General features: G+C 40.6%; 1 protein-coding gene across 4 annotated transcripts; it reads right to left on the minus strand.

The window, feature by feature from the left end:
- Window positions 1–2,459: 2,459 nt before the first annotated feature.
- Window positions 2,460–18,793, minus strand: atcaya (ATCAY kinesin light chain interacting caytaxin a). 4 transcript variants are annotated; one of them, XM_036521616.1, is made up of 13 exons: window positions 17,799–18,793; window positions 15,374–15,481; window positions 11,078–11,136; window positions 10,353–10,589; window positions 9,802–9,981; window positions 9,603–9,705; window positions 9,168–9,299; window positions 8,353–8,439; window positions 7,920–8,018; window positions 7,665–7,700; window positions 6,933–6,998; window positions 6,759–6,823; window positions 2,460–5,812 (listed from the first exon to the last, which is right to left on the minus strand). In XM_036521616.1, the coding sequence occupies exons 2-12, from the start codon at window positions 15,448–15,450 to the stop codon at window positions 6,790–6,792; spliced, it is 1,110 nt and encodes a 369-aa protein (XP_036377509.1). In that variant the 5' UTR covers window positions 15,451–15,481; window positions 17,799–18,793; the 3' UTR covers window positions 2,460–5,812; window positions 6,759–6,789. The 4 variants fall into 4 exon arrangements, with proteins under 4 accessions (XP_036377509.1, XP_036377508.1, XP_036377507.1 ...); XM_036521615.1 differs by having other exon boundaries at window positions 2,460–5,815; XM_036521614.1 differs by lacking the exon at window positions 2,460–5,812 and having other exon boundaries at window positions 6,048–6,823.
- Between the last annotated feature and the right edge of the window lie 582 nt (window positions 18,794–19,375).

Genomic DNA, 19,375 nt, shown 5'->3' on the forward strand with positions numbered 1-19,375 from the left:
TGTAGTACTGTAAGGGTGAACGTGAGAATGTGTCAGGTTCACTGACAAGGGGAGACAATGACAAAGCCTATGTGCATGTGAAGGAGGGCTTAGCACACATACTAGAATGTTTCCTGTATTTAGGTGAAGTGTGCCAAGGACACAGCTACACAGCTACTATTGTCGAACTCTGAACATCTCCCAAATAACTCAGAGGCTAAAGCTGCACGTGTGTGTATGTGTGCTAGTTTTGTATTTTGGAATTTACATGTTTGGCACTTTTCTTCAGTTCTAAAAATGGTTTTCGTAAACAGGGAAAATCTTGCCCCTACCAGCACTGATACTGTCACCTTCTTGCAGTGTTTCTCCAAATAATACTGTATTCAGTCATGGTAGGCCACCTTGGCAAAAATGACAGCTGGCTTTGATACAGAGTTTACCTCATTTAGAACTTTTGGACTTATGTCTTTAAAAATCTGTGATAACAATGAATGTTAAGTGCCATTCAATGCCTCTCCTCTCCCTCTGCCTGTAAAATCGACAGCACCCCTGTGACTGACAAAACTAAATTATACTTTTGTAAACTGTATATGGACAATTTTGATATACATTCTGTATATTGGTATATGTAGCCATTGTTAGATATTCATGAGTTACATCACGTCAGCTGGGTTCCCCCTTCCATAGAGCAAGAAGAGAAACTGAAAGAATATAAAAGAATCCCAAGAAGAAAAATCCATCTTAATTGTGCCATTGTGGCTGGATATATTATCCCCAAAACTCACACTTTAGGCAGTCTGACCCACACAAAATAGAGATGAACTGTCTTCACCACCTGTCAGATTTGAGATTTCAGTCTCATATAATAGTCAAAATGAGAGACACATTTCAAACTTCATAGATGAAAATAGCAAACTATCAGATATATCCTCAAAAGGAACCTCCTTGCTGTTGGTTGCTCATTCACTCACTCATTTTGAAATATTTACAGTGGCATGACATCCATTAATGTTTGTTTGTTTTTTTATAAAAGTTAAAGTATATCATACCTCTCAAAATACCATCATCCCTTCTTTCCAATGTCAGATCAGTCATTTGTAAATGTGTCTGAAGTGGCAGAGACCTTAACTGCATCTGGTGCCCAGTAATATTTTTTATAGATTTCCTCCAAATGTACCTCTCATCACAGTACTACACAAAGCTTGTAGACACTGTCAGGTGAGTAATGAATCTGGTCACAATTATGAAGTCAGTGAGAAGCTCCTCAAATGGGATGAGCTCAGCTAGGGAAGCCAGACACTCAGAACATAATGAAAAGGACGTTTATTCTGCATTTCCTTTTAAAATAATCAAAAGAAAAGTTTGCAAAAGGAAAAATGAATGTATTTAAAATTAGCGTCATTGAATGTAAGGCTAATCGATCATCAAATCAACTTATGTACTGTGGTATGATGATGTGAATGTGAAAATCACTCCTGTCTCTTTAAGAAACATCCTGCCATCCTGCCAGCTTGGAACAGGGGTTTGGACCTTACTCATGATGTAATCTTACATCTACTTCAAGGACCTTTTTATTTATGTTTTCAAGATGTTCTACTGTGGAGAATACATGTGGAGAATAACTAAACCTGGGTCTCTGAAAAAGAGTAGTGGAATGTATTGTTGTATCAACATTTGCAACATTTGTTTGGCATTTCTTGTACATTTTAGAGCTAATGTGAAATCTGAGCAGACTGTTCTCATCTCACAATCCACATTTGTATAGGTATAGAGACCTACTCATTTCTCAACTGATTTATGTAATTGACAGCAGATGTTAATTCCATATCAATGGACAGCTCAGTTAACTCTACTAAATAATGTATATATTTAATGGCTCTTAAACCGGTTTGGAAAATTTAACAGAAATTTAAAAAAAATCCTGAGGAAACACTGGATTAATCAGTTTGAAGGCAAATTAGGCAATTGATTTTGAAAATAATCAATTCACCTAATAAGAGGAGGTGCTTTTCAATATGTTCTCTCAGTCCCAGGTACAATGGTCTGCCTGCTGTTCTGTCCTCTTACTGTTCTCTAGCGGTGAAGGATATTCTCTGTTTGGTCTGGGTGTGTGGCTGCTTGACACATTACAAATGCTTCTGATGTAATCATCAGGATTACAAACACAGTGGTTGTTTTTTCATGTGACTGTGTGTCAGAAAGCACATGAACGGTACTTGTTAATATGAGAAGTTAACTGCCATGATGTGATTCAAGGACACTGAGCCACTTATGTTTCTGCCCTTTAAACCCAGTGAGCACATGATTACACTTAGAAAAGCAACTTTAAAGCACTATGATTCAGAACATCTTGCTCTGCATATCAGACACAAATACAGTATTCAAATGATAAATTAAGTATTTTAATAAGGAGAATTGCTCTCAGCGACAACAACAGTAACAGCAAAAAGTGACATCAAGTAACAGACTGGCAAATGTAATCTTGAACATGAAAAATATGACATGGGAGAGTTATGTTTTAATTTGTTGACATTTTACATTGCTTTCAATGGTACCATAAAATTATTCCATGAGCATGAGGCTTTCTAGACAGATTTCCATCAGGAAAAGCAAATACTAGACATGAGTGGAAATATTAACTCTCACAACTTGGGTTTAATCTGAAGCATTATAAGCATTTTTGGAAAGAGTGTGAATACACATCAGTTGTGAAAAAGCATGCTCAAGGATTGCTTATTTTGAAACCTTTGAAACCCGATGTGACACAGACTATAGTGGGTTGAATGTTGGGGTTTATTCAGAAGAAATCCAACCAGTTAAATACAAACATTTTGATCGAGCTCATTTGAGTACATAGATTAATTTTTCTATTTAAAAATAAAAACAGTCACATTACAGCCAATCAGATAATCCCAGAAACCCTGTTTCTTTCATGTTCAATTGAGTCTGTATTGTATTGTAGCCTTCATATTTTATGTATTGAACTGAGAAAATGAATCAAAAATACATTTATAAGTTGCTTCTTAGTACTGAGAGTGTTCTTAAGCAGATTTTGGTAATGTTTTTAAGCCTGACATTTATCAAAGACTCATTTTAAATGGCAATTAAATGTGGTGGTAGCTCAGTCCTATTAGAACATCTGTATGAACCACACTGCAGATGTGTTTGATTTGTGCATTGCAATCCCTTGACAAGAGAAGCAGAGATCTCCACCACTCCTGGCAGTAGACTGCATTTTGAGAATACTTACATCTTTCAGCAGTAGGACCAGGTCTTACAACCCATTCACTGTTTGTTTTGGCACAGAGGCACAGTTCCAGTGAGGTCCTTTAAAAAGGGCACTTTTCAACAGCAGCAGCATGAGGAGTGTGCAAGAGTACATCATTCCCATCACAGAGGGTTGGGGTCAATTACATTTAAGTTGAGCCAACTCATGAAATGCATTGACATTCAATTAATTAACTGGAAAAAAAATGTTCATAAAATATGATGGTTGATTTTCAGTTCATGAATTAAATTTCAGTTCCATGAATTGACTGAATTAACTAAATTGACCCTAACCCTGAATCACATCTCACCAGCTGTCTCTATGCTATATCTCTTACTGAAGACTGATGGCATAACTGAAGCCCTGCACCATACATAAAAATTTAACACTTAGCTTCACATTTAACACGTTCAATGTCAGTTGGCTGTAGTGCATCATTACTGATGCAAACTCTTTTCTCCCCATTGAACAATTCCAATTGCTAACTCTGTCCAACAAAGGGAGTAAAAAGAAAATAATCAGATAATTTCAACAACAGAAAATCCCAGAGGCGCTGGACATTTATAGCAGAACCAAATAGAAATAGGTTCACACCCTGCAAATATCCATTGTCTTTGTGCTATATGTACCTGCAAAATAACTGTCTCCTTCTGAAGCCAACCATCTCACTGCCATGAGTGATTGTGTGAGATCAACAGTTATCTCTTCTCATACTGAAGATATACACAGGCATGTTCCATCAGACAGAAAGGTTCTGGAATTCTGCTTGGTCATTCTAACAAAATGCAGATAATATACCATCAGCATATCCAGAGATATTGGTGCTGACAAAACATGCCATGTTTGTTAGAAGGCTTCTAAATTTAATAACAGACAAGATAAAAGACATAATAAAAATGGTACAGGCCATACAAATGTACCAGGAATTTGACAGCACAATGACTTCATAGAACATGAACTTGTTGTGATGGAAAAGTTAAGCTGTCACACAAAAACAAAATTCTCACAGTTACATTCTATTTTCACCAAAAAATAACTCATTTAGACAATTAATTTCATAGTGCAAATCAACATTTAAAACACCCTATATACATTTATAATTGATAAGAAAAATAAAAACTATATTTTTCTACTGCCAGTTGGTCAAAGCGAGAAATATTTACAGTAGGTGATGACAATCAAGGGTAAAACATGCTATTATCCTGTCCAGATGGTATATTTTCCTACAGTGGAAATCAACAGTTAAAGATGTCAGAAACACCAAGCATCAGTAGCACTCTAAAATACAATCAATTTTTTACAGAAATTACCACATAAACTGAGGGCTACTCTATCTGATTTATTTAAACGGTTAGCTTTTGCACTCTGTTCTCTTACATCAAAATGCAATGCAAGTCACAATCCTCTTGTATACAACATGTTGCAGTGTATGAATACAACATTAAGGTTTGTATGTATAACTGCATACTGCTGTGTCTCACTTTACATTTATCTTTGAGCAGGCAATGTTGATGTAATACCCAAAGTGCACAGATGCTCATTAAAACAGAATATGAGGTAAACTTGATGACAGACCAAAGACACCATATAGTGTGATGGGAAACAAGCACAAGTGGTTTGAATGCTGAACACAGATGCCACCTCTCATAGTTTCGATGATTACAGGGCAGATGACAGTATCTCCATCAAAAGGCTTCGTTGATCATGCAGTAGGCCAGGTGGGTCAGAATCATCACTGAATGTGTATTTGTAAGGATGAAGTGCCACAGCAAGGATTAAGCACAGGCACCAGATACAATGGTTTAAGAGTCAATTTTGTGGGATTGGAACTCAGTAGGTGGTGCTTTTGCTTCTGCTGTTGCAGTGTGATGATGCTGTACACTGGCAGTAGGGGGCGTTTTCTCTCTCTCTCTCTCTCTCTCTGTCTCCACTGGGAGCGTTTTTTCCTATCAGCAGAAAGTAAGCTGCCTTTCAAAGATCTTCAGGGTAGGGCTAAGGGAGACAGCTCTCCCAAAACACACCGAACTGATTTTCCTTTAAGCACCTTGCTAGAATTACATATAAAATCAACATAGGTTGGAACAGCTTTTGCCCAGTACACTTCAATAAAAGGTGAGCAGTTCACCTTTTAACCCCTTTTTTATTTACTTTTTAATTATTTGATTACTGTTTGAGTCTGCTTCAACAGGAGTTGTAACCTATATGAATTTACCACCACTGTTGTGAGCAGTTAGAGGTAAGTCATGCCTTGAAGCATTGAAATTGGTGAGGATTCTTCACAGGAACACACAGTTCTTGTCTCCAAGAATGGATATAAGGGGGAAGTGTGCCTTCACTGGAATGCCTTGTGTTGGAATTTTGGGAGTAACATAAGACTCAGATTGTAAAGAGCTTTTAGGCATGGAGTCTGAGTGGTATATGGAGTAAAAGTGTATAAACCTTGTGGGCAGAAAACCATTTTCTCTTATGTCACAAAAATGTCAAAATGGAGAAATTATTTTCTTGTTTGACTTCCACCAACTCTCAGTTCCATGTAAATGTGTCTTTGTCACTCCAAACTTCTTCCTGCTATTCAAAAAATTAAGAAAAACATAACTGAAGGATGCCTGCTTTGTTGCCTCAGAATGTATGTTTTTTTCATAATCCTTACAGTATTTTTCTTGCAAACAGGTGGCAAATTTAAAGTAATGTTACCTTTTGATTGTAATCTGACAGTGTTTTATGTATTCCTTCTGATTTTCAAACACGAAAATTATAAACAATCTCATGAAACAGGAAATGTATGAGGAAGTCTGTAAGCATGCTTTAGTTCCTAGGCTATAAACATATTTAAAGCTTATAGAATGGTTATTGTTTGCATCATTTGCATAAATCCATGAACTGTGGAAAAAGGAGTGCTACTCAACTATATTACTGCATTAAATGTCAGATCCTTTGATGCACCCACTTTGAATACCTCCTGTTTCCTAATATTATACTTATCCCACAGCAACACCATAACTAGAGGGAAAATTTGTCAGATATTTACCCAAAAAAAATGTACAGTCACTCTTTAATAAAAGTGTCAAGGTCGCAAATGACAACGCCCCAGCACTCTAGTACAATTCCAACTGTGGCACATATATTTGGGTGACATATGATACAACTCATTGGTCAGCACAGCCCTGCTACTATAAAACACTGTCTGAAGCTGCTGCCAAAATCATACCCAATTGTTTTTCAGTCTGGAATGGCTGTGCTTGATAAGGTATTCCTCAAAATAACACTGATCGGCGGTGCAGGTCTGGGTGTTAAAGAGCGCAGCAGGTGTGGTTTATGTAACATTGGGGCTATAGTTTCTTTTTAAATGGCAGCGGTGAAACATCTGCTTTGGCGATTGAGTACTCACTACCCAGCCAAACCAGACTATGGGCTACACAGTGGGGGAGTGTCATCTGGTGGTCAGTAAATGAACTGCAATAATCCCCAGGTGGTGGTTTGATCTGTAGGGCTTTGAGTACATAGTGCTTACCTCATGTGAGGCACAGAGCTGCCCATTTACCTTACAGTCCTTGCTCTTCAATCACTGACATCGGCCTGTAAACACAAAGCATTTTGTGTAACTTTGAACATGAAAATGAGTATGGCCCCACCCCCCCGGAATGGAATCTATGCTGCCTGGAATGGAATATATTCTGTCCTTTACCGTTCTGTATTGGCTGGAGCTTGGGAGTGCGGCTGTGGTTGATGCTGTTGCTGCTCCTGCTCCATCCTGCAGGGGCAGACGATATTGCAATATACTGTAAGCAATAAATCTATATTTCAGGATACATTCACGTAGCGTGTCTAGTTTGCATTAAGTCACAGGCTGACATGCACACCACACTCTCCCACAGCAGGGGACTGGTGAATTTCAGTTCTTCCAAATATAACAAAGGAAAACAAAACAAAAAAAGAAATAAGAATATGCATGCTAATTATGCATTTGACCCATTTCTTCATTCAGAACAAAAATATTCAGTTGTTGTAGACTTTCACTTTTCTGTGTCCTTGGTTTAATTCTGCTGTGATTAGTCCATTTAGAAAACAAGTATCTACTGAGGGTTTACTGTGTGGTAAACTGCTCCAGTATGTGTGACCTCAAACCATAGGGCCACAGTGAGCGTCTCTGTTCCAGTGTTTAAGTCGGGCACTTCAGTGGGGAATGCTGCGGTATTGTTACCACGCACTGAGCTCCAGCAGCTTGAACTTGAACTTCAGCGCTAGATAAATTCTTTTCAACATCTGCCCATTTTCCATTATAAATGAAATCTCAGTTATCTTATGCTTCAGGATTATGACGTAACCCATAAACAGGATTCAGTGACATTTTTATCATGATTATTAATTAAAAAAGGCACATTTTTAAAAATCTCAAAATTAAATGGACATATATTACCTTTCCTTACGGGCTTTAATTCTTTCCTCCTCATACCTGAAAAGGTATAAAAATGACTATTAGGAACACTGCAATACTAAAGACACAGTTCCAAAGCATGCCCTTTGAGAAAATACTCACATATGGAACTGACTATCACATTAGCTGGAAAGGATTCTGTTGTTATATTTGATAACTACTGTACTTTTCGAATGTGTAAGATGAGGCCATTCGTGTTAGTCTCAATTGCTACCCTTGGTGGTAGTCAGGACTTACTGCAGCACACACTCTGGGATCTGTACATGCTCCATAGGAATGATCTGCTCCAGCTCCTCCAGGCTGTGCACGTAGCGGATTTTGTTCATAAATTTAACACTGCACAGAAGCAGAGAGAACATGTCACTAGTGTTCAATCAACCACATAAACGGATTGGTCTAATTGGTTTTCAACTTGGAGATTATTTTGGATTTGCTAATTGCTCTCTGGCATTCAATGTTCCACTGCTCAGGATGGTACAACGGATGGGTATGACGGATAGTACAATGGAAGGGATGGTACGACTCTCCCCTGGCCTACTGCACATCTGAGGTGTCTGACACACTGAAATAGTACCTATGGTTAAAGCCCAGGGCCAAATAACATTTGTGCAATACTAGCACTGTAATGCTCCTGGCTATGAGTGTGGTCCAGTGGCATTTGTGTTCCTACCTGATGAAGGGCCTTGAGATGGCCAGCACAGTGCGGATGAACCAGGAAGGGTGAGTGATGATCAGAGATTTCAGATTCTTCCTTAGCCTACAAGAAACATAACCAAAAATAAAAAAAAACAATAAATACATACAGCACCTGCTGACACTCAACAAGTTTAAATGTCATGAAAAAAAAAATGTGAGGGATTGCAATCTCTGCCTTTAGTATTGTATTGATCTGTGTTTTTGTATAGCAAGTAGCACTATACTGTATTTCATTAGAAAAAAGAGGCTTCTTATTCTAGATGACCATAGATTACCTCAAACCTCTTTTTGGTTTAGAATCCTTAAATATCTGCTGGTATTTCTTCAAGCAAAACATTTTTTTTAATTTATTTTTTTTCTAGTGGTGCGTGTGGCCGCTAGGGCTAAGTATAGTAAAAATGGAACACTTACACAACAGTCAAGATGTACCACATAACAAAATTTCACTAAAAAGAATACAAATTTACAGAAGTGGCATGGACTTCAGTTACAAAAATTAACTTTATGTTGGTGTGTTTCCAGGCAATCCTCTCAGAAATAACACTTGCTGTTGGCACAAATATCTCATTATGTTTGACAGGGTTTTCATTTCTTGTGCCCTTCAGGATGCAATTGCCGGTGATATTCCTTTGACAATTGCAATTACTTTCCATTGACTTCCGTAAGGTCTTGGCTGCACTCAACAATACTCAACTGCCAAGCGTGTCCTTCTTAAGTGCAAAGGTCATTACGCACTTAAACATGACTCATTTTTGATAGGTGGAGTAGTAACATTAAGATCTTACATACCTCCTGTCAATCATCTGGTAGCACTTCTTTAGCCAGCCTATCCCAGGCATTCTTCTCCGTGGTGTGGCTCCATTCATGTAGATGATCATATAGTCTTCAGCCACCAACATTTCTAAGCTGCTGACCACATATCTGGGGGGAGGGATAGGGGGCACTCAGTCCATGAAGTAGCTCCTCACAAAACAAGCACAGCTCTTCCCCTTTCCCTGGTGCTAATGAACTCTAACATCTACAGATAACATGAAGGACAGACATTTGAGACTTCCTCTTGAAGGACCTTTTTCCTCTTGAATGATTACAAGTAGATAGTGAAAGTCTATATAAAACTAAACACTAAATTAGTCAACTTGAGTTGAGTCTGCTCATTTTTTAGAGAAGGTTGTGACCAAGAATATTTCAGCACAATCATCTGAGTAGCTGACAGTATTCACTTACAGGAAAAGGTTCTCCATAATATAGTGATAATCTGCACAGTTGCTGTCAGGAAGGTGGCAGGCTGCAAACACAATGATGGCATTCAGACCTTCGCCGTAGTAACCTGGGGGGAGAACACGGCAGACACGTGCTGCTATGGTTACCCTGGAAATCCACTGAGTCACATTCCAATTGATTCGGCTTGACTTAAAGGACAGACCTCCGTGCGTGATGACGCGCAGGTATGGCCGGATGACCTGCATGTCGATGCGATGCTCCTGCTCCCCGATGATCACCGTCCTCCACAGTCGCCCGTTTCCGCTCGCCCCCTCCCCATCCTCCCCCGCCTGGCCTGCCCTGTCACCCGGAGGAGCTTTGGCTGAGGCCACCGGCGTGTCGTCTGAACACAGCAAACCACGGCTGTTCACCCACGTCCAGTCCAGAAAGGTCACATTCCAAGCTCATGAATTCATACCATGCCTGGTCATGTGTGACTAATTGCACAGTTTGCAAAAGTGTGACAGTAATTAGAATTGCAGTAGTTGAATGCATTAACATTTTAATGTGGAGTAATAATGTAACCTCATTTGTATGACCTTCAGTCTCTAGCAATGATGATAAAAGGAATTCAACACTAGCTGAATTTTGCTAAAGTGATCTCGGTCCAAACAACCTTCTTCCCAGTGTGTGAATGCCCAGGCCTGACCTCAGATATGTGGTGTATGCTTGCTCATCAACCCCAACCTCCATAATCCCTGGCTCTGGACTGACCTTCCCACTCCAGCTCATTGCCGTTGGTGATGAACTCAAGAGAGTCTGTCTCATCGGGCGTCTCAATGTCATCCACATTGATATCTAGGTCGTCAGGCGTATCCAGGAAGTCGTCAGACAGAAGAGAACCCTCGCTGTGGTCCAGGGATAGGTTCATCTCAGGGGCCACAAGTGTGCGGCGCTTCCGATGGGCTGACCCCCCTCCTCCCCCACCCACATTCAGAGAAGCGGGCGGAGCTGCACCAGAAGAGATAAGACCCTGTGTCAGAAAATAGCTCTCAGTGCTGAGTTTAGCTTTGTTTCACTAGATCCTGTATGATTTTCACAAATACCTCTCTAACAGTGATCCTCATCTTCTAAGGATCCTTATATTTGTTTCTTCACAAGTGTGTAGGTTACAGTTGATGCAATGTACTAATGAATATTCAAAAAGGCACGGGTCCACAGCACACAATCATACTTCCATGTATTCAATTGTTTTCTTTTTTTGCAACATGAATAATTGTTTAGTGAAACAATTTAGCTGATTCTCAGTAAGGTTACTGAGATATGCAGAAAGCATGCATAAACATTATCTAACGCCTCTCAACACACCTCATAATTATGTATCGCATGTGTATGTTTCTTGGGCAATGACACACTTCACAGTTATTTACTGCATATTGAACTTGGTTGGGTGATTGCACACTTCGCTATGTACTGCGTGCGGACATCGTCCTACTCACAGGTCCTCTCATCAGTGAGACCGCAGGTGGACTCCATGTCTCCGTCCTCTGGAAGGGGCCTGGAAGAGGGGCAGAGCGCAGTGTGACACCGCAGCACCTGCTGCTGGAAACCACCCAAAAGCAGCAACATGCCGCCTGACACCAGCACAGCATGGTGCAGGATCATGGCAGCCATGACTTACACAGCTGCTTGGTCATTTACTAAGGAAGCTACACTTTACAGTATACAGTATGTACAGTATTTCCAGCACAGTGGCACCACTGTCACTGGTACATAGATAATAGCTACAATCTGGCTACTCTGTGGGTAGTAACTATAGTCTACACACAATTACAGCAGCTAAAGAGAAAGGTAGTAATCAGTATCTCTCCGAGGAGCTCTTCCACTTCCAGCAGTGCCACAGAATGAAAAGAGAAAGGAGTAAGCCGGTGGCCCTCTAATAACTGCCTCTGCTGGGCCGAGGCGGACACTCCTGCCATTCCCACTCAAGAGGAAGAATAGCTGGAGAGGGAAGTATTACTAGGAGGCAAAAACAGCAACAAGAAAGGGCATGACAGACAAACAAATGGAAAGAGCCAGAGAGACATTCACCAAACAATTCACCGCTGTGCACAGCTTCTACTCACCCCCCCCCCCCCCCCCCCAGCCTGCTAGATAAAAACTGTGTGTATCTGAGTGACGGCAGGGTGATGTTTTACCAGAAAAATCAGCATCACTGGCAACAGCACCAGCAGTAGCCTCAATGCGCTGTGTAGAACCGCACAGTCTGACTACCCCTCTGTACCAAAGTACACAGACTGATTATTCTGCTGGGCTGAAAGGCTGTGCAGAGTGAGCATCCCTTTACATTAAACTATACCCCGCAGACTGATTATCAATCTGTACAGAACCGTACTGCGCAGGCGGATTATCACTGTGCACAGAGCTGAACTGTGCTGGCTAATTATCACTGTGCATAGAGCTCAACTGTGCTGGCTGATTACCACTGTGCATAGAACTGTACTGCACAGACTGATTATCACTCTGCAAAGAACTATATTACACAGGTTGGTTATCACTGTGCAGAGAGCTGAACTGTGCAAATTAATAATCACTCTGCAAAGAACTATCTGATGCTGGCTGATTATCACTGCGCATAGAACTGTACTGCACAGAGTGACTATCACTCTGTATAGAACTAAACTGCGCAGACTGAAAATCCCTCTGCATAGAACTGTACTGCGCAGGCTGATAATCCCTCTGGGTAGCATGCTGCTCTTCTCACAGATAGGCTTCTCATTACAAAAAATATTTCTCAAGTTTAAACACACAATGCAAGAAAGAAGAGGGATACAAACAGCATGAAAAGGAAAGGTTTGCAATGTTCCTACAGCATAAGTAGGCCATGTCAAAGCAAGGCAGTATATGCAATTTGGAGCAGCCTGTACTCACCTACAGATTGAGTCTAAAGATGATTCACGTTTCTTTCCGTCTACAGTCTTAGCCTAAATTTTGCAGCGTCTTCTCAGGAAACTCAAGTTGCGAAACGCACACTTTGTCACATAAACACACACACACAGATACACACAGGGCGCACACAGAGGGACTTGGCCGTATGATGCATCTGCTGCTCCTTTTCTTCCTCTAAGCCTGTCCTGCCTCCATTTTCCTCGGATGATGCTGTGTTGTTAACTGCTGACTGTGTCACATGATGTAGGGCAGTACCATTTAAGGGCAGAGCTGCACCTGCTCTTTTCTTACACTGAGGGAGCCTCATTCATCTGTCTCCCTCTCGCTCCCTCTCCCTCTTCTTAACACTTTCCCTTTCTGTGTTTCCTCTCTTCCTCCCTAGTCTACCAGTTATTCCCAGTTGGCATACACAGGGGATGGGTGGTGCATGATAAGTACGGGGGAGCAAGGCAGCCCTACCGCTCCAACCACTGAGCCAGGGATGCTGGCAGACTATCACTTTTCCCTTGAGAGAGTCCCTTTCATAATCAATACTGAAGCTTGTTAGATTTGGCATGGATCTATATAACCCTTTTTTTTTAATGCGATGCTCTCTCTCAAACAAACTTTGTTTCTGAATTTTCATGTGATATTAACATGGCCAAATGGGTGAAATAATAAAAGTAGGAATTACTGTACTGCATGCATGTTTCTTCTTTGTGTGCTATAAACAGGCACAACAGATGGCAAATAGATGTGCAACGGCTTAAGCTTTATACTGTTTACTTTTAATGAATATAGCCCGCTGCTGCCATCACTTTGAAACTCACTAAAAGACCCCACAAGGCAACGGATGGAAATTGTTCTCTCTCCCCCTGGCCTCTACATCTGAAGTGCGTTACTTGGAACAAAATCTTCCCTGCAATCCTTCAATGATCAACACCAAATGATTCAGCTATTTCCCAACTCCATCATCGTCTGCCTCTAAAGGAAACAACAGCTTTGTGGCAAACATTTTTCAAGGTCAAGGTTCCTTCTTTTTTCTTTTGGCAAATAAATTTCTGAATGTACTTGTTATGACATTCAGCCCTCTAAATTCTCCACCACAGGATGAACTTATATTTTGGGATATTTAGATACTGCACACGATTTTGCACTGCTCAGACGTTTTGGTTTAAAGTAAAAAAAAAATACACCAGCATAAAAGAAACATGGTGGCTCTACATTAAATAATTTCCAACTGTGGAAGAAGTATAGATCAAGTACATCACTGTGGACCAGCATTGCCAGCAAACCACATCATTCTCTCACTGCTGAGATCCATGATTCTGATTTTCGCAGATATTCCGCAGTTATTTTTATCAGGAGGACAATTAAAGACATTATCAAATTATAGGTAACTACATATATATATGTGGCCTGCACAGAGCCCTGACCCCAACCCCATTGAACACCTTTGGGATGTATTAGAACGCCGATTGAGAGCCAGGCCTTCTCGTCCAACATCAGTGCCTGACCTCACAAATGCTCTTTTGGCTGAATGGGCACAAATTCCCACAGACACACTCCAAAATCTTGTGGAAAGCCTTCCCAGAAGAGTGGAGGCTGTTATAGCTGCAAAGGGAAGGGGGGGGGAGGGGGACTCTATATTAATGCCCATGGTTTTGGAATGAGATGTCCAATAAGCTCATATAGGTGTGATGGTCAAGTGTCCACATACTTTTGGCCATATAGTGTGTGTGTGTGTATAAATTTATATATATATATATATATATATATATATATATATATATATATATATATATATATATATATATATATGTATGTGTGTGTGTGTGTGTGTGTGTGTATAAGAATTTAAATTATTCCCCACACTTCCAGTGTTTTTCACACATTAACCATCATGTTGTCATAGCAACCAACAGTCTCCATACTTGTACATACTTTTTTGTTGCCGCATTATTAGACACAATTTTAGTATCTTCAGTACCATACATTCTGTTTTATGCACATTTACATTCGAATGACTGTTGACATGCATTGTCTTATTACATTAACCACTCATAACCACACTATATAAAGTTTTCTTAGGTCACTACAAAGCTGGCCCAGATGGGAATGAGTATCATCCCTCATATCTGGATTATGACTTACATAATCATTTGCTGCTAGATATGCATTATAACAAGTAGAATGAAAGTAGTGCTGCTGATGTGCATTCTATCATTATGAATGTTTACAAAAACAAACAGCAGCTGTGACTGCCTGTTGCTCATCATTCAATTATTCTAGCATTTCTAAACAACACCGACTACAATCACGAAAGACACACACAGGATATAACTGTATTGTATATAATTATGAAGTATGTTTCAGCATACGACCTTCATCAGGAAAAGGTGCTGTTTTGTTGGCAGTCTTGCCAACAAAGGTTATTATAAGGTTATTAATGAGTTCCTATGCTGTGGTAGCAAACACGAAAAGACCTATGATCCTTCGGTATGAATGGATTGTGCCCTTCTTCAAGCCTCTGTCAAAAACAGGGGATCAAAAGGATTTCAGCAACTAAATTTATTAAAGAACTGCAATCAATATTTCAGTACATAGAGATGACTTCAAAAAAAGGAAGGTGTTCTATTGGAAATTGTTACATATGCACCTCTGTAGTTAACTTACAGGCTTACATGAAAGTGCAAACTCTTCCTAAAAAAATTTTTGGTTTATCAACAAGAACAGCACCATGAACATTCAAGACAGCCTCTGTTTAGAAAAGCCGCATGAACCCCAACTCAACTGAAAATTCATATAGCAAAATGCTATCCGTCCCCTAAGCCCCGGCCAGTCAGAATGGAAATCAGAGGGCCCACCTGGGGAAGTCCTCATCCTGCCACTCGTCTTTCACTTCCATGTTCTCCATTCGTAATGTTGCCTCTGTGGTGCCCATCCTCCGGTGAGGAGGGATGGGCTTTAGAGAGCTGCAAGACAAAGAGAGATCGCATATGAAAAAACAAAGGTATGGCACGTGGAAATCAGCACTCGGTGACCTTCAGAAAAAAGACTAAAGAGCCCTGTTTAACTTCCTTCATCTGAAAGAGTTCAGTGAAGTACTTCTGTCTACATGTGATAGGGTAAAAGGTGTAACATCTCGTAATAACAAATATGCTTTGTGGAAAAGCACAAAACATCAATGGTAATGATAAAAAAACATCAAAAAAGGTACGGTAAACAAAGACTACTCATTACTTTTGTTTGAGGAAAAGAAATTTCCTTTGTGTCATTTTTCAAATGGGTCCCAAAATGCAGGTCATAAGACTGTCGCATGAAGACCATGTGAAATGCATGTGACACAGGTACCCACCCCCACTTCCCTCAATGCTGACCAGAATATGAGCTTCCTACAAAATCCTAAGTGAAATTCCAGAGGCCAGGAAAAACCAGTTATAATCCTTCTGCATCTCCCCCTAATCCTCACAGAAGTAGGCACCTTTGAAGTCTTCAAGCTTATCCTTTATGCCACCCTGACTTAAGGAGACAATGTTTCTGTTTTGAATAACAGTTTGACCTATTTCAAGGACATTGTGCTTACTGCCTTCATATGTGATTTATGATCCATCATGGGGACGTCATTAGGGCATCACCCTGTCTCAAATCACCACAGACTGATTACATCTCATTTACTCAATTATTTTCACTCTAAAGTGCCTCTTTGTCTGCTGCTAGCTGAAGCATCATCATTATTCCATTATAAATGCTTATACCTTCCATGATGTAACTCTGTGACAGTAACTTTAACACAGCTGCTTCAAATAAAATGTTGAATTTTTTTGATGCAGTGCTGTGATTCAGCACTTAATTTACAATAATTAAATGCTCTTTTGTACACAGCGTCATGTCAATACGTATTTTGACGTACAGCAGTGTGTACGTGAACTCAAACTTCAAATCCAAGTATCATCTAGATTGGACTGGAGTGATGGACAGATTCCTCAATGCTTAAATAACCCTGCAAATGAAAGTATTTTGTATGTTGTAAGCACTTCTACATTTGAATGCTGCTGATGCATGTTAATTGAACTGAAGCTCTGTTTTCTCTTAGCACCCCTCCACTCATGTGGAACAGCATCAGTGCCCGACTGAAAGGCACTTAATGGCCAAGGTTCCCCAGGTCAGTGGTGGAGGTATTTTTGGTAACAGACATTAAGGGAAAACATTGCTAGGCACACATGTGCTCCTGCAATTGCATGTCTTTTGTTGGGAAGAGAGGATCTAACTTCATCTACACCTGAAAATGCAAATTTGGCCAAAAGAAAATGTTGATTAATATGAACTACATTTTTTGACATTGCTGGACAGATATTGTTCACAATAGCTTACAAATTGGGGAGGTTGGGGATTCGTAAAGTCACAATACCTTACAAATGTCATTAGTAAATGACACCGGCCAGGTCTGCAGATTTTTGTATTTGTTGGTCATGCATTTTGTCTTCTTTCTCTTGAACAAGATTTAAATCATATCCCCACATCCACTGGCATATGATGGCAGTACATGTTTGACAGTAAAAATGGTCACTGTATAATATGACATGATGCTGATGCATGAAAGTCCCAAAACTGAGACGTGTCATTGATGCCACATATTTACTCCAAGGGCAAAATAATTGAATTGAGGTCAAGTATCTCTATATGTGATAAATGGCACATGGAGATAAAACTTGCTCTTTATGAGGAATAATTACAGTAGAGTGATATTGCAAGTTCCTGTTCTATGACAAACAATGACAGCAACATAAACAATGAGGGAAACACAGCCCCTTAGAAATGTCATTTTTGAACACCAGTGACGTGACAAATGTGGCAATGTTCTTATAATGTGTGCCAGCTACTGATACCCTGCAGATTTAAAATGCATATAATACAGTATGCTAATATCCATGGAAACAAATGAGTAGGAAAATCAGGACAGGAAGGTAGTGCTGCTGGGGCAGAATTTCATTTACAAGTGTAGAAACATCTCCTCACTCTGCTAGATGGAAAAGACACTGTCTCTCTCATTAATCCTGATTAGCAGCATTAAATGGAGCATTAAATGTTATCTAATCAATGGAGAGCGGCATGTATTTGAGATGCATTACACAACATAAAATAAGTATGTCATCCACACAGGCACTAGCTTGGTTTAGAAATGAGTGGCAGGTCTGTGGGGAAAAAGACAGTAACACAACATGCTGTCACAGAACGATTGTTTTAATATGAGGAACAGAATGAGGGTCTTGAAGCGGAGGCAATACTCACATTTGCTCTGCTTTTTCTGTCTCTCCTTCTTCAATTCCTGTTTTTCCCTCTCCCCTGTGGTTCAGTGACGCTCAGCCTGGATGGTGGACAATGTTCTCGATTCAACCCGGTGGTAATACATGCTTTGTTTGGAGGTGTTAACCCCGCTCCTGGGCCCCGGGGATAGCTGGAGGCAGCAGCAGGTGTGCGTAGAGAGAGGGCAGCTTCTTTCCACCCTGAACGGATGAGGCAAATGCGTACCCTCCTGGCGCGTGGGTGGGAGAGCGTGAGAGAGACTCGGAGTTGTTCTCGGCGGCAGCAGCAGCGGCACTGAGGGATTTTTCAGAATACCACGCGGGTCCCAGTGCTCTCTGAATGCACACCCCTTGCCACTATCACAACTCTGTTTGATTCTCTATCTGTCCATCCGCACGAATAAATGCTCACAACCCCTATCTACCTATCTCCGCAGGTAAGAACCCCAACACGTCAGACTGAATCTTTCTTTGATCATACTGTTAAATATATTAATGATGTTATAAATTCCTTTCTCTATTCTCCTAATCTCCCCCATAGACCCCCTGTCATTCATTCTTAGAGCTGGTAAATGAAAAGAACGTCCAATGTCTTGTTCTGTATTCCCCTCACTGTTAATTCAATTTTTTATTCCCATGAATGTCCTGTATTCCAGTTATTCTGTCGATGCAATATGTACTTACAGATTTGTTCTTCATTGCAACTGTTCCCAGGCAACGACACCGTGTTGCCCCCCCTCCCCAACACACACACACACACTCACAGAAATCCGCTCCTATCAAATCTCTGCCTGCTTTCTCTGTCTCTCATAGCCTCCATCCCTCCCTCACACCTCCCCCTTCTCCCTCCCTCACTCCCTTTCTGCCCAGCTGCAGGGTGCTGTGGGTAGTGTCAGCCAGCAGTGGGACTCATTCCCTGCTCATGAAGGCTTCTGAAGCGGAGCAGCAGCATCCTTTCTACCCCTTCCATTGGCTGATGGATGTATCACGCTCTGCGGTGTGTTTCCACAGTCTATTTATACATCGGGCCGCAGAGCTCTACAGCGTATCCACGGGGTGGCAGTGTACATACCAGCCTCCTCCACCCTGCAGTTGATAACGTAAGCTCGGCACGAATAGCGTTTTTTTTCTATCAACGTTTTACATTCTGCTGCAGGAGTACGGGAACGAGGCAGAATGTGTTCTGTTGTGATTTGTCAACATAAAATATTACTTTAAATTCCATAAGCACTCTGGGGTCCTTTCAGTTATAACGCTGTTATTTATGTTGCTCGGGTTAAAACAAATACTTCGAATCCTTTAGTAAGCCATCTATATCACGCTGATATTAAACATCATATTTCATTTTTTTTAGAAATACCTGACAATCTTCTAAAATGGTACCTCGGCTGCAAAGTAAGTTGGCAAACCAGTAAAAACACAATTAAGCTCATGTGCCGGTGAGTTAGCTGGTTTACAGCGGCAGACTGAACCCTGCGCAACTTGCTAAACGAAACCAACATATTCGTAAATACAGGGGAAAGGATCCGCGTGTAAAAATTACATTTCTGTGACTATGTGGTT

Source organism: Megalops cyprinoides, chromosome 2 (assembly GCF_013368585.1).
Source record: "Megalops cyprinoides isolate fMegCyp1 chromosome 2, fMegCyp1.pri, whole genome shotgun sequence".
NCBI lineage: Eukaryota > Metazoa > Chordata > Actinopteri > Elopiformes > Megalopidae > Megalops > Megalops cyprinoides.